This window comes from Coturnix japonica, chromosome 1 (assembly GCF_001577835.2).
Source record: "Coturnix japonica isolate 7356 chromosome 1, Coturnix japonica 2.1, whole genome shotgun sequence".
Classification (NCBI taxonomy): Eukaryota; Metazoa; Chordata; class Aves; order Galliformes; family Phasianidae; genus Coturnix; species Coturnix japonica.
This window is the reverse complement of record NC_029516.1, coordinates 27,397,786-27,410,821: the sequence shown is the minus strand read 5'-3', so window position 1 is coordinate 27,410,821 and position 13,036 is coordinate 27,397,786. Positions and strand designations below refer to the sequence as shown.

The following is a 13,036-nucleotide window of genomic DNA, read 5'->3' as shown; positions in this document are numbered from 1 at the left end:
TTTATGCAACTGAAACAAAATAAATGTAACAAATCTAATCTTCATGCCAAAGGGATGGTGACTTTTGAATCTGAGATTTCAAGGTTCCCCAAACATGATTTTGTCTCAAATGCTTTTCTTCTCTCATTTCACTGGTCTTCCTATCACAAATAGAGCAGGGAATGTTGGCAGTTTTGGAGCTGTTGTTGGGTGAAAGGAAGGGAGTGAAGGAGTAAGAGAGAATGGAAAGGGACGGATGTGTTTTGCCAGGGACTGGATCTATTGATTGCACTGGAAATCAGCGGGGAGGCAGACACATCTTAAAGGAGGGACTAAACAAATCTTCCAGCTGAAAACAAGAGCTCATTGGGTAAAGCAGACTCATAGCCCTGAATTACTGCCATTTTGCTCTTCATAGAATGAGGAGCTAAGGAATAGCATAAGAGAATGAGGTCCCAAAATATAGTCCCAGAAAGGGGTCTGACTCATGTGGTTATTCACGCTTGAACCATACTAGTGAGATCTGACCACTCTTTTCCATACTAGACAGTGTAAAAGCACTGTGCTATCAAAATGAGAAAATAATCCTTATGACACAAAACAGAATGTGAACAGGATCAAATATAGATATGTACAAAAACCTCTATATGAATATTTCAGATAATAATGTATTTCCAGGCAATATATTACAGGATGGTTAACTGAATATTAAGAAGAACAATTGAACATCATTTGTATGAAAGAAAATTGGTCTGGATTATTATGATTTATTTTCAAGACATATTAATTATCATAATCTTACTGCAGAGTTTACCAACACATTAAATGAAAGCTATCAAAATATTTTAGTCACCTCTTGACAAATGGTATTACTTCTTGACTGTCAGACTAAATGCAACAATTACTATTCACAGACAGTTTTATCTTCTCAAAATACATTTAACAATGCCTGCCCAGATTAGCAGTCAATTTATTCAATATAAATTCTCTGTGAAAGTGAACACTTTGTATTGCAACTGAAAGAAAATAGCAAGGAACTTATTTGTTGTCTTGCTTATTTGGAAGCCAAATTGAATTTACTCTCTTCAGTTATAACATCAGGATAAAAGATTTACTGTGAGTATCAATATTGTAAATTACTTTGATGCTCTTTTGACTTACAATATTTACTGGGAAATCTTCCTTCCCTTCTAAGTCAATCCAGGCTTGAATCCAACTGAGTATCCTATTACAAGGCAAATAACTAAAGTAGGAAAGAATTAATAAGTAAACTTTTAAAACCTGAAAATAAAAAGATAATAATGTATGTGTTTGAATGCATAATTCATTATACATAAACATAATTCTCTGCTCAGCTCGGCAGAGAAGGACCTGGGGGTCTTGATGGACGAAAAACTCAACATGAGCCAGCAGTGCGCTCTGGCAGCCAGGAAAGCAAATGGGATCCTGGGCTCCATCAGGAGAGGGGTGGTCAGCAGGGATAGGGAGGTGATTGTCCCTCTCTACTCTGCTCTTGTGAGGCCCCATCTGGAGTACTGTGTCCAGGTGTGGAGCCCTCAGTACAAAAAAGACATGGAGATTTTGGAAAGGGTCCAGAGGAGGGACAGGAAGATGATCAGGGGGCTGGAGCACCTCCCCTATGAGGACAGGCTGAGGGAGTTGGGTTTGTTCAGCCTGGAGAAGAGAAGGTTGCGGGGTGACCTCATTGCAGCCTTTCAATACCTGAAGGGAACTTACTCCCAGGAGGGTAGTAAACTCTTCGAAAGGGCTGACAATAGCAGGACACGGGGAAATGGTTTTAAGTTAAAAGAGGGAAGATTTAGGTTGGATGTTAGGGGGAAGTTCTTCACTAGGAGAGTGGTTAGGCCCTGGAACAGGCTGCCCAGGGAGGTTGTGGATGCCCCGTCCTTGGAGGTGTTCAAGACCAGTTTGGACAGGGCCCCTGGGCAACCTGATCTAGTAAAGGTGTATGTTTGGTGGCCCTGCTAGGCAGGGGGGTTGGAACTACATGATCCTTGAGGTCCCTTCCAACCCGGGTCATTCTGTGTGATTCTGTGTGTGAAACATAATTATTTAGTTGCTTTGTGCAGTTGTATTTCTGTGACTGTAGCATAGGACCCTTTACACAAACTTAATAAAGGTTTGTTTTCTTTGGATTAGTATGTAATTTAGGTTGGCAAAGCTATAATATCTAATTAGCTTTCCTTAGTGCAGGCTATAATGAAAAAATTGGATGTTTCAAGAAGTTGTCTTTTAAACAAATATATGAACTACATTCATATAACTGAAATGAACACAGTTGTCCAGTACACATTTATCATCTTGACTGTGAAAGCACAGAAGTCTAACTTATCAAACCAAACACTTACTTAATTAGGTACATAACAGAAAATCTCTCATTTCTGTGTGGGAGACATAACTCTCTATCCTATAAGGAAGCTTCCTTGAGCCTCAGGGTTTAAAATATTGTCCAATTAAAAATCCTACAGAAAACCATGTTTAACACAATCTCCTATCAAAATAACAGATGTATATGACTTATTGTCCTGTAGTAACTCTGAGCAATTAATTTGAATAAAAGCTTTTAAAGCTATATTACTAACTGGATGAATCAAAGTACCATAATTATTAACACATTTCTGAGGACATGTAATCTTGCTTTTCATTAAAGAGAGCTAGAGAGCTTATAGAAACAAATACAATAAGAATATTGTTCAGTTTTCAAAGACAAACATACAAAACTCAAAGAATCACTATTTAATAATTTTTCATATCATTTTATTTCTTCTCCAAGTTGGTAAGTTCTTTCCTATTACTTTGGGCAAGTATACAATGTCAAAGACACACTACTGCACCAATGAAGACTGATCACTGTATACAACAAACATACAGCTGGGGATACCACAGAAATTGATTCCAGCATGCTACTTGCATATTCAGACAGTGAGCTGGTGTATATTATTCTGTCACTCTGTCTGCGATCAATATGCAGCTGCACAATCCACTGTTATCTCTACACTCTACCATTTTGATAACATACCTCTGCTTATGATTTTTCTCTTCTATGGTTACATCTTAGCAGCTCTTATCCTCTCTTCCAGAAATCTCATTTCTTTTTGTTCATGTTCTGTTTTTCCCTACAGTTAAATGTTCACATGTAGAATTTTTTACATCTTGCTCGCTATAATCTCCTTGTCCTCTGATAAGAAAATTTCAGGACAATTAGTATTGTAACAATTTGTCAAGAGAGAGTATTTGAGTCTTTCCTCTATTAACTGAGTGGTATGCACTGCCCAGAGATGACTTGGTGATGTTATCGTAACTACTACGATTAAGGCCTCACAGGGTTTGGTGGGCTGCCACAGAAGACACTGTAAAGAGCACATCCTGCAGTAGCTGAGTTCCTGAACATCAGAAGGGACATAAGATTCCTGTCATCTTTTCTATAATTTCCAGCTTTTGTTTAATAAACCAGTTAACCAGCCCTGAGTGTCCATGCCTTTCTTAATGAGATCCTAAATGAATCAGTACTTGTTTTGTGCAAAAGAGAGAACCTGTAACTGTCAGTTTTAAGTAGCTTTTCATGGATTCTTTTAACACTATTTTATCCCTTTTGCAGTTCCCTTTATAATATATTCAGTTGTCTTTCTCCTATCTTAACAAATGATTTCCTTATAGAGACTTTTAGTACAAGATGGACTTATTCAGCATTTCAAACAAATCAAAAACTATTCAGAAAATGACCAGTCTGCTTACACTGTACAGCTGTCTCTGCTTCATCAAATGTCCATACATTAAAGCAAACAAACAACACTTTTTTCTTGTAACTTTTTAAAAATGACAGTCCTTGCATTTCATGTATAACATCTCTCCTAAACAAGAAAAATTATCAACACATCCAAAATTATAAATCAAACTATTTCAATTCACACCTGTAACTTTGCAGAGTGCTGAAGTCAGTAACCTCTCTGCCACAGCCTCATCAGGCTACCAGATGGTGCAGATATTTAGTATTCTATCTATCTTCCTTTTGTAGTCTACAGACCTACCTGTACCATCCTAGTTTTACCACCACTCCAGATACTTCAACACAGACCATAATAATGTTATACAAAGGTGCCTCTACAAGGTGAAATTAGCCATCAGCAGAGTTGTATATAACCAATATAACTTCAATAAGCCACTTACTGATGGATGAGACAAGTACAAATACCAAATGGAAATTTTTTACTTAGCTGAGTTCTTTGTGGAAGAATTATGCTTTGAAGACATTCAAAAGGCAGCCAGAATCCTCAGGAACAGCCAAGCAGTGGTTGCTGACAATGCTCCCAAGGACTGATTTGAAGCAGTAGAGGATAAGCTAAATTAAAATCTTCATTAATTATTTGCATTGGAAAGCTGAAAATGTTTCCAAATCAGAGAATCACAGAATTGTAGAGTCTGGAAAGGACTTCTGGAGACCACAAAGTCCAACCCACCTATGAAAGTGAATTCCCTACAGCACGTTACATAGGAAAGTGTCCCAGATTTTTAATATCTCTGGAGGAGACTCCACAACCTCTCTGAGCAGCCTGTTCTAGTGCTCCATCACTCCCACAGTAAAGAAGTTTTTATTCATTTTCAGATGGAGCTTGGAGTTTTCACCCACTTCCCCTTCTTCTGTCATTGGGCATCACTGAAAAGAGCCTGGCCTCATCCTCTTGACCCTGGCTCTTTAGATAATTATAAGCACTGATAAGATCCACCATCAGTCTTCTTTTCTGCAGGCTGAACAATCCCAGGTCTCACAGTCCTTCCTCATACAGGAGATGCTCCAGGTCACAATCATCATTGTAGCCCTCTGCTGGACACCCTCTGGAAGCTCTCTGTCTTTCTTGAACTGGGTTGCCCTGAAGTGGGCACAGAACTTCAGGTGTGGCCTTACCAGGGCAGAGCAGAGGGTGAGGATCACCTCCCTTGACCTGCTGGCCACACTCTCTGTAATATGCCCAAGCATACCATTGGCCTTCAAGGCCACAAGGGCCTACTGCTGGGTCGTGGCCAACCTGCTGTCCACCAGGACACCAAGGTGCTTTACAGAGCTCCTTTCTAGCAGGTCAGCTCCTAACTTGGACTAATGCATGTTAGAATGAGAATGACAAGTGAGAAACACAAAGTCATTACAACTGTTAAAAACAAGCGGATGATGTCTCTATCACCATGACAGTCCATCTGTCTTTGGTATGTTTAGAGACATTTTCTAATTTTATGAAGAAAAACCTGGAAGTAAAAATGAAGCTACCAGAAAAACAAGTCCAGTGTGTATCCTATAATTTCATTTCATCAGCCACTTTAAACTGTGCATCACATATCTAGCATTTGCAATAATTAATGTACGGTGTACTGAATTACACTATCTCTGCAAAACAGGTGTGCCAGTAAGAAACATCCTGAATAAACAAATTTTGGTATACCAGTATCTGTGTAGCACATACTATCAAGGTTGGTTCACTTGGAACATTTCAGAAAGGAGGCTGCTCACATCAGCCTACGTAAACAATAACAAATGAAACAGGAATACATCTTGTTATTGTTTATGACTTAGTCAATACTTTAATTCACTCTTCATTTTTCTTACTTATAAGGAAAAATAAGTCTTTTTTACTGATGTCTAACATGCACAATCTAAAAGTTTCCACAGAATGTAGAGTGCTGCACAGGGTGATTCTAGTTCACTGCTGAAAGTTAAAAATAAAAGCATTTATACCACACTTTAGGCTTCTAAAACCCCATTAAGCATGTTCCTTAGTATGAGAATCACTCACAAAAATGAAGATCTTTTTTTTATTACTTTATCTCAATTTTAAACTGTTCATTGTTTTTGTTACTGTGAATATTATTTGAAAAAAAAAAAAACGTGTTTATAACATTTCAGACTTCAAGAAGTCATAACATCTTTTGCAACAACATAAATGCATTTTCAGTAATATCTTATTATTCTCAGTATCTGGCATATAAATTTGAAAAGAAAACTATTTACCATTTTAACTTCTTCCTTCCTTCCTTCCATTCTGTGTAATTAAGGAATTAATTATTATTATTATTATTATTTTACTTGACTCTTAATTAACGTCCTTTACAGTCGTTTAGGCCATTCTTTAGTCAAAGGTGGAAAGAATTTGATGTTCCACGCTGACCTTTTTATTGACTTAACCAAATGACACCAATGATTGCTGGCCCACTTGCTACACATCCGAGCCATTTAAAATTCATCTGCTTTACCTTTTTGTCTACCTCGATACAGTGCAAAATCTTCCTCTGCATGTCTCATAATGACAAGGAGCTGTTTGAGTCTTCCTGCACAACTCTCCCTTTTCGATCACAGTATCTTTTCACCTAGCTTTCTAAGATCCTTCTTAAATGCCGGAATTTGTCAATTCAAATTATTTGACTCATCTTCAGATTCTGTCATATCACTAAGGTATACATTACCACATAAAGCAGACAAATCACTAACACTATTATTTCTAACATTAAAGAATGGCTCTTCCCACTCTTATAAGAGTAGCAGAATGCTATTACTTTATTTATGTTTTTCAGTGCACATCTTTTAGCCGATTCCTTAATTATTTCAGGAGTTTCAATGGGGCTTACTATTTTTCTTAACTGCTTTCAGTTAAGAACTTTGTCAGAAGCCTTCTGAAAGTCCAAATAAATTAGATCAAGCATTTCTTCCTAATCCATTATTTTGATGATGCAGTGAAAGACTTCTACAAGGTCAGAGAAGGTTTTCTTTCAACACAGCTACACTGGTTTCTTTTAGCAGAATTTAATCATCAGTTTTTCTAATAATTCTATTATTAATGATGTATCTGACCCATTTAGCTAATACTGAATTAAGACTTAACTGACCAGTAGGATAACTCTTGTTTGTTCAAATAAGCATCACAAACAAAACAAAAACAAGTTTTTAGCCTTCAGTTTTTCATTGGGCACTTAAGAGAGAACAAAGTTTGTATCAGTTCCCTGCAGGTCTTGGTTGCAGACAATTGGCCATCCGAATCTCCTATTTTCTTCAGCCTCCAAATTTCTCTTTGTGTTTCCTTTAATTGCCCCGATTTAACATAGTATGTCACCTTTACTACTTTAAAATTATTCATAATTCTTTGCATTTTCTGTAGCAGAATTCAGTTAAATAATTTTTTCAACTTCTTGGTAAAAATTCCTTTGAAGGAAAAAAACAGCAGGTCTGTTGATGTTTTCATCAGATTTTCTGCTGCTAATGTAGCTGAAAAAAGCCCCTCAAATTATTTAATCTTTAACCACAAGGTCCTCTTGTCTGCCCCTTAGACTATACATTTTCTATCACCTTTCATTTTTTTCCTGGCATAATTTATGTTCTATTTCAGCAGTCTGAATTTAATCAGAAGACATGACATTTATGGTCAAACATTTGCTTTCTCCATACAACTTTTGTATTGATTATTAAATACTTCTTTTAAAAAATTGTGGCTGATTTGCTGATTGCAATCCCATTCAAGAGCAAATTCAAAGATTTACTCATATTAATTTAAATGTCACAGAAGGACATTTACATATCTACTTACCTTAATTAAAAGTACTGACAATCAGACATCTAAATATTATCACACGCAGCAAAATATTTGCAACTCCATTATAAACAGTCCCAAGCACATAATAAATGAAACAATATAAGTCAGTTTTAAAATTATATTTTTACATCAGTTATTTTGTTTATGAAGTGTTTGCTTATATTCAGCTTTTGTAACAATTAATTTTTTATTAGACATAGTGTTGTTTTTCATTTCCCTCTTCTTGCCCTCTACCACCATTACATTGCTTCATGATGCAGAGAATGAGAAGACATGTTTTTGGGCGTTCTATAAGAGCTTCATTTAATATAATTTGATGTTATTATTTTCCTACCAGAATAAAATGATCCTAACATTCCCTTTCTTCCAGAAAGCTCTGGCCGACTTCCCCCAGTCTGGGTAGGGTTTGTCCTGAAGCATCATGTCAGTGACCTACAAAGAAAACAGAAATAACATACAGAACAACTGCTGTTATGAAAGAGACACTCAGAAGGACCCAAAGAACACTTCATCTTTGACAAATCTGTTTCAGTTCTGATGACTATAGAAATTAGGCAAGAGATAAACAGTATCTTTCAGTCAACATGAGGTATGCTGTCCTAAACATTCAGGCCCTAGAAGTGCAAGCAGTTCCTTGAGAAACAAGGAAACCTGTGGGAGATTCAAAGATAAGAACTAACCTAGGAGTTGCAGCAACCTACAGGATGTGAGTTACTTTTGCCTACGGCCATAGTATGGCTTTCCAGTCCAGCCTGGGCCAGGAACCCCCTTCCCCAAGGGCAGCACAGGCAGTGTTTTCACTCCTGAAGCCAGAGTTGTAACCAGGGAGTACAAGCCTGCAAATTAAGCACTATATGCCATTTATAATCTTCTCCTGCTTCCTGCTATCAGAAAGAAAAACACGTTTGGGAACAGAGACATGAAAAACCCTTAAAACTTGCATGGAATTTAAAAATATGAAATATTTATTCTCATTTTCATAATTTCTATCTGAAAAGACCATCTGTTTCTCTGTCCAGAGACTCATATGTATGCACTACTTCTGCGTAGTACACAAAAGAATTAAAAATTATTTTCAGCTAACTGTGGGAGGTTAATAGCCCCTCCGGCCCTTCTGCCTTTGGGAAGTCTTGTTTTCCCATCTATTTACTTTAAGATAACTATACTATACAGAACTGAAAGTTACATACAGTAAGCTCATTAATTCCACCGTGTAGAAGTTCTAGAAGAGTGGAAACCCATCTATCCATAAAGAGTCAGAATTAATCAGAAAAAGGAAATAGGGGGAGCAACTGTTAGTAAAGACAAGTAGAACAAATTCTTACTGTCTGTCATTCGTACCAGTACAGCAGAAAATTACTGATTTGATTAGAATGAAAATAACAATTAAATTTCAAAAAGAAATAAGTTAATCTAGAAATCGAGACTTTTTGTTATTATTTTCCATTGAACTTGTTTTAATATAATGATTTTAGGATCTAATTTACCATGTAGTGAGTTCCCTACTATTTTCTCAGATGTTAACAACATTAAAGGAACACACAGGCCACAATTAAATCTAAACCACGTAGGAATCAAATTCAGCTTCTAAATTTTGGCTCATAGTTCATTTATGGTTAAAAGCACTTAGCATAATAACCTAGAGGAATGAATCCAAAGGATAACATGTTAAATAAGTAGCAATGCATGATCTAGGATTTTCTAATTCCATTAAAATCAGACTGAAGAAAGAATGCATTATACTCTGAACTACCACCTTTATTAATTGTTTTCTCTAAGTAATTATTTTTCTTGGGTAAACATGTTATAATGCTTTTTATAACACTCCCATAAGCTAACTAAGTATTCTGATAAATATTTAATGTTGAGCAAGAACTCTGTAAAGGTTTAATTCACTACACTAGTATAACTTGATCACTTAGAAAGGATCTACAGAGTAGCAAATACTTGCAAAGTTATTTTGAGAGGTTTTATTCAATGTCAAAAGTAGCTGCTTCTGATGATTTCTGGGAAATACTTGCTATATTTGCTAGAAGGATGCAATATGCTCCTCTATGACCAATTATTTGTGGCAGATTTCATGGGAATGACATTCAAGAAGGAGACATTTTCTGAGAAAAACGGCAAGATGAGGCAGGAAATGTTCTTTCTGATATCAGACAGTTGGTCTCTTATCTTCCAGCTTTGGCATTTATTTAAAGTCATATCACCAGATCAGTGTCAGGTCAGTTGCAGCTAAATTGGTTGAAGCAGAGACAGTCATTAAAGGGATGCATTCCATAAAGAGAAATCCAATTACCTTCTGCATTAGAGAAATCAAATTCATTTTCTGGTTTGTTCAAGGACAGTCGCTGTGGAAAACAGCTTATGGAAGAAAACTACTCAGCACCAACACAATACAAATAACTCTTTGGACAGAAAGAAACACACACTAAAAAGTGCTAGGAATATTTTGGAAAAGGAATCAATATGATAAACTTTAATTTTTGCAACTTAATAATCCAGAATCACAGAACTGTAGGTATTGGAAGGGACTCTGGAGATCCTCCAGCCCAACCTCCTGCTAAAGTAGGTTCCCTTTAGTAAGCTGCATAGGAAAGTGCACAGGTGGGTTTTGCATATTTCCAGAGAAGGAGAATACACATCTCTGGGCAGCCTGTGCCAGTGCTCTGTCACTCTCACAGTAAAGTTCTTCCTTATGTTCAGATGGAACTTCCTACATTCCAGTTTTCACCCAGGGCTCCTTGTTGTGTCACTAAGCACCACCAAAAAGAGTAACCCCTAACTGTTAGGACTTTGAAAACACTGGTAAGATTCTTTATCAGCCTTCTCTTCTCCAGGCTGAACAGTTCTAGGTCTCTCTGCCTTCCTTCATGAGGGAAATGGATGCTCCGGACTCCTAATAATCTTTGCAGCTCTCTGCTGGACACTCTAGATGTTTCCTGTCTTTCTTGAATTGAGAAGCCCAGAACTGGACACAAAAGCACACTGCTATCCCACAGTAAATCTATTGTTCGCCAGAATCCTGAAGCCTTTCTCTGCAGAACAATTTTCCATAAAAATAAGAGATGTGTGTGGTTTGGTTATTTTAGATTTTGTTTTCTTTCTGTATTTCAAAATGCAATTACTGATCAGTAAACTTTTCTTTCTGTCTTGCTGCATGGTATTTGAAAACACCATTGATACTCAGTAATAGAAAACAACTGATCACCTCAGTAATTCTATGTACCCGTGCACTCCACATAATCAAGATAAATCAGTGAAAGCAACTTACAAAGTAATGCAGTTTTCTTTCTTGAAGAGCTAAGAGGTGTAATATTATATTTTAAACAACTAAATACACTGACTCAATTTGGAAAGAAATGAAGCCTATTATAATGATTGTATATTCTTTCGATTTATTTAATGTCTTGTGAGAAATGGCTAAACTGTATGGGATTTCACTGGGATTCATAATACACATTCACTGACTTTTTAAGTTTTAAATGACGCAGCAAAATATTTTTCTAAAAAGAATAAGCATTCCTTGCACTGCTTTGTCATCTTAAATTTCATTCTTCCAAATAAAAACACGAATCTATTAACTATTCATAACATTCATTTCACATTAACTGTGAAATAACTTATAATGTTATCATTAAGCTACCAGCAAAATGTTATGATTCGCAGCTTTAGTTACAGAAAATTAAATGGTTCTTTTAATATGACATACAACAGTTATTAGAAAAATGCTATCATATCATATAAAAGAAAGAAAAGGAGATTCAAAGTCCTGTTCAGAGCAGGTGAGTTACACAGGCAACAAAAGCAGTAAGCAAAATTCTAACTTCAGAAAAGCAAACATCCAGAAAAACAAACACGAACAAACTAAAAGCAGTAAGAGATCTGAGGTACCTGAGCTGCACCACATGGAACACCAAGATACCATAAGGATCATATATCTAGTCCTTCCAAGTCGTTGCTCTTAGAGCATATTACTCAGGATGCTCCGTGCGCACACCTTAGATCTCTCTCCCATAGGCAGTCCTTTCCAGCAGAGACAATGCTTGCAGTGGGAGTTTGGGAGAAGCCCAAGTATCTCTTCTATTAATAAGATAGCTGCAAGTGTGAGTTTGACCTAATACTTTGGCCATGTCTTCAAAACACCTTCCAAATCCTTCATTAGTAGGACCTATGCTGTGATCCTCAGAGCGCTAACTAATAATTCCTGGAAAACTAACGTGGCATAGGCTGCCTGCCAAGCTGCTTTCATCTGCCAAATTGCATTTTAGAAACCTACAAGTATAAAAGAACATCAAATAATTCCATAGTAGCACTTCTCCATATAAGAAACTGAACAAACAGCATCTTGAAAGATGAACAGATGCTGAACAAGCTCTCAAAGATGTGATGTGTTCTACACTACAATATTCAGTAAGTAATACTGACAGTCAGTGGAGGATTTTTATTGCTTTATTGGCATTTTGATAAATTGTCAGAATAAGAGAGCAACCCTTCAGAAATTAACCAAACTTAACAGAACATAGAGGCAGCCAAGATCCACAAGAAAAGCTTGGAAATACAAAACTCTGGTGAATTCTGAAATCATTTTTTTTATTATTTTTTATTTTTTCCCCCTGGTAATGAGCAACACAAGGAATAATGGCCAACAGAACTGCAACATCTTGTATCAATAACATGTTTCATGAGCAAGTACTCAGCCTGAAGGGCAAAAATTCATGGTGCTATTGCTGGGAAATGGAGTAGCTTGAGTAATTCTGCATTTGACGAAATTAATCATAAGCAAGTGAAAAGGTAGGTACAATGAGCATCCTGCCTGCATAGAACAAATTCTGTGTTCTAAGCAATGCTTCAGTACAGCAGCTTTTACCTTCGGCATATTATGTATCTTTCTCTAACTAGGCATTTCTACCACTGTCAAGCATAAGACTCAAGTGTTCTAAGTGTTAATTTATTTCTATTTCTAGAAGCTTCAAATTTACAAAATCACAGAATCACAGAATTGTAGGGGTTGGAAGGGACCTCTAGGGATCGTCGAGTCCAACCCCCCTGCCAAAGCAGGCTCCCTACACCACGTCACACAGGTAGGCATCCAGGCGGGTCTTAAATATCTCCAGAGAAGGAGACTCCACCACCTCCCTGGGCAGCCTGTTCCAGTGCTCTGTCACCCTCACTGTAAAGAAGTTCTTTAAATCTTTAAAATCTCTTGGTTTAAATCATATTCATCTTTAAAAGTAACACCAAATTAATTTAATTTGAAACTCAGCCTTAAAGTAGCTCAGGAGTACCATTTTCCCACTCATCCCAAACCGTTTGAAAGAGAAACATATTACTCTCAGTCTTTCAGCATAGAAACAACAGATAGGGCAAGAATGACAAAGCACTAATGGCAGAATGGCATGGTGTGTGGGCACATTGTTTGGTTTAGTGGAGCAGAACTGAAATATCCCACTGGTACCTTTGGT

At 36.9% G+C, this 13,036-nt stretch overlaps 1 protein-coding gene across 4 annotated transcripts in view; it reads right to left on the bottom strand.

The window, feature by feature from the left end:
- TMEM117 (transmembrane protein 117) overlaps positions 1 to 13,036 on the bottom strand; it is a 192,470-nt gene that overhangs the window by 63,506 nt on the left and 115,928 nt on the right. For all 4 annotated transcript variants that reach the window (XM_015854821.2, XM_032443208.1, XM_015854812.2 and 1 more), the window contains one exon: positions 7,906 to 8,003. In XM_015854821.2, coding sequence (XP_015710307.1) covers positions 7,906 to 8,003 — 98 coding nt within the window. The remainder of the gene's footprint in view (positions 1 to 7,905; positions 8,004 to 13,036) is intronic.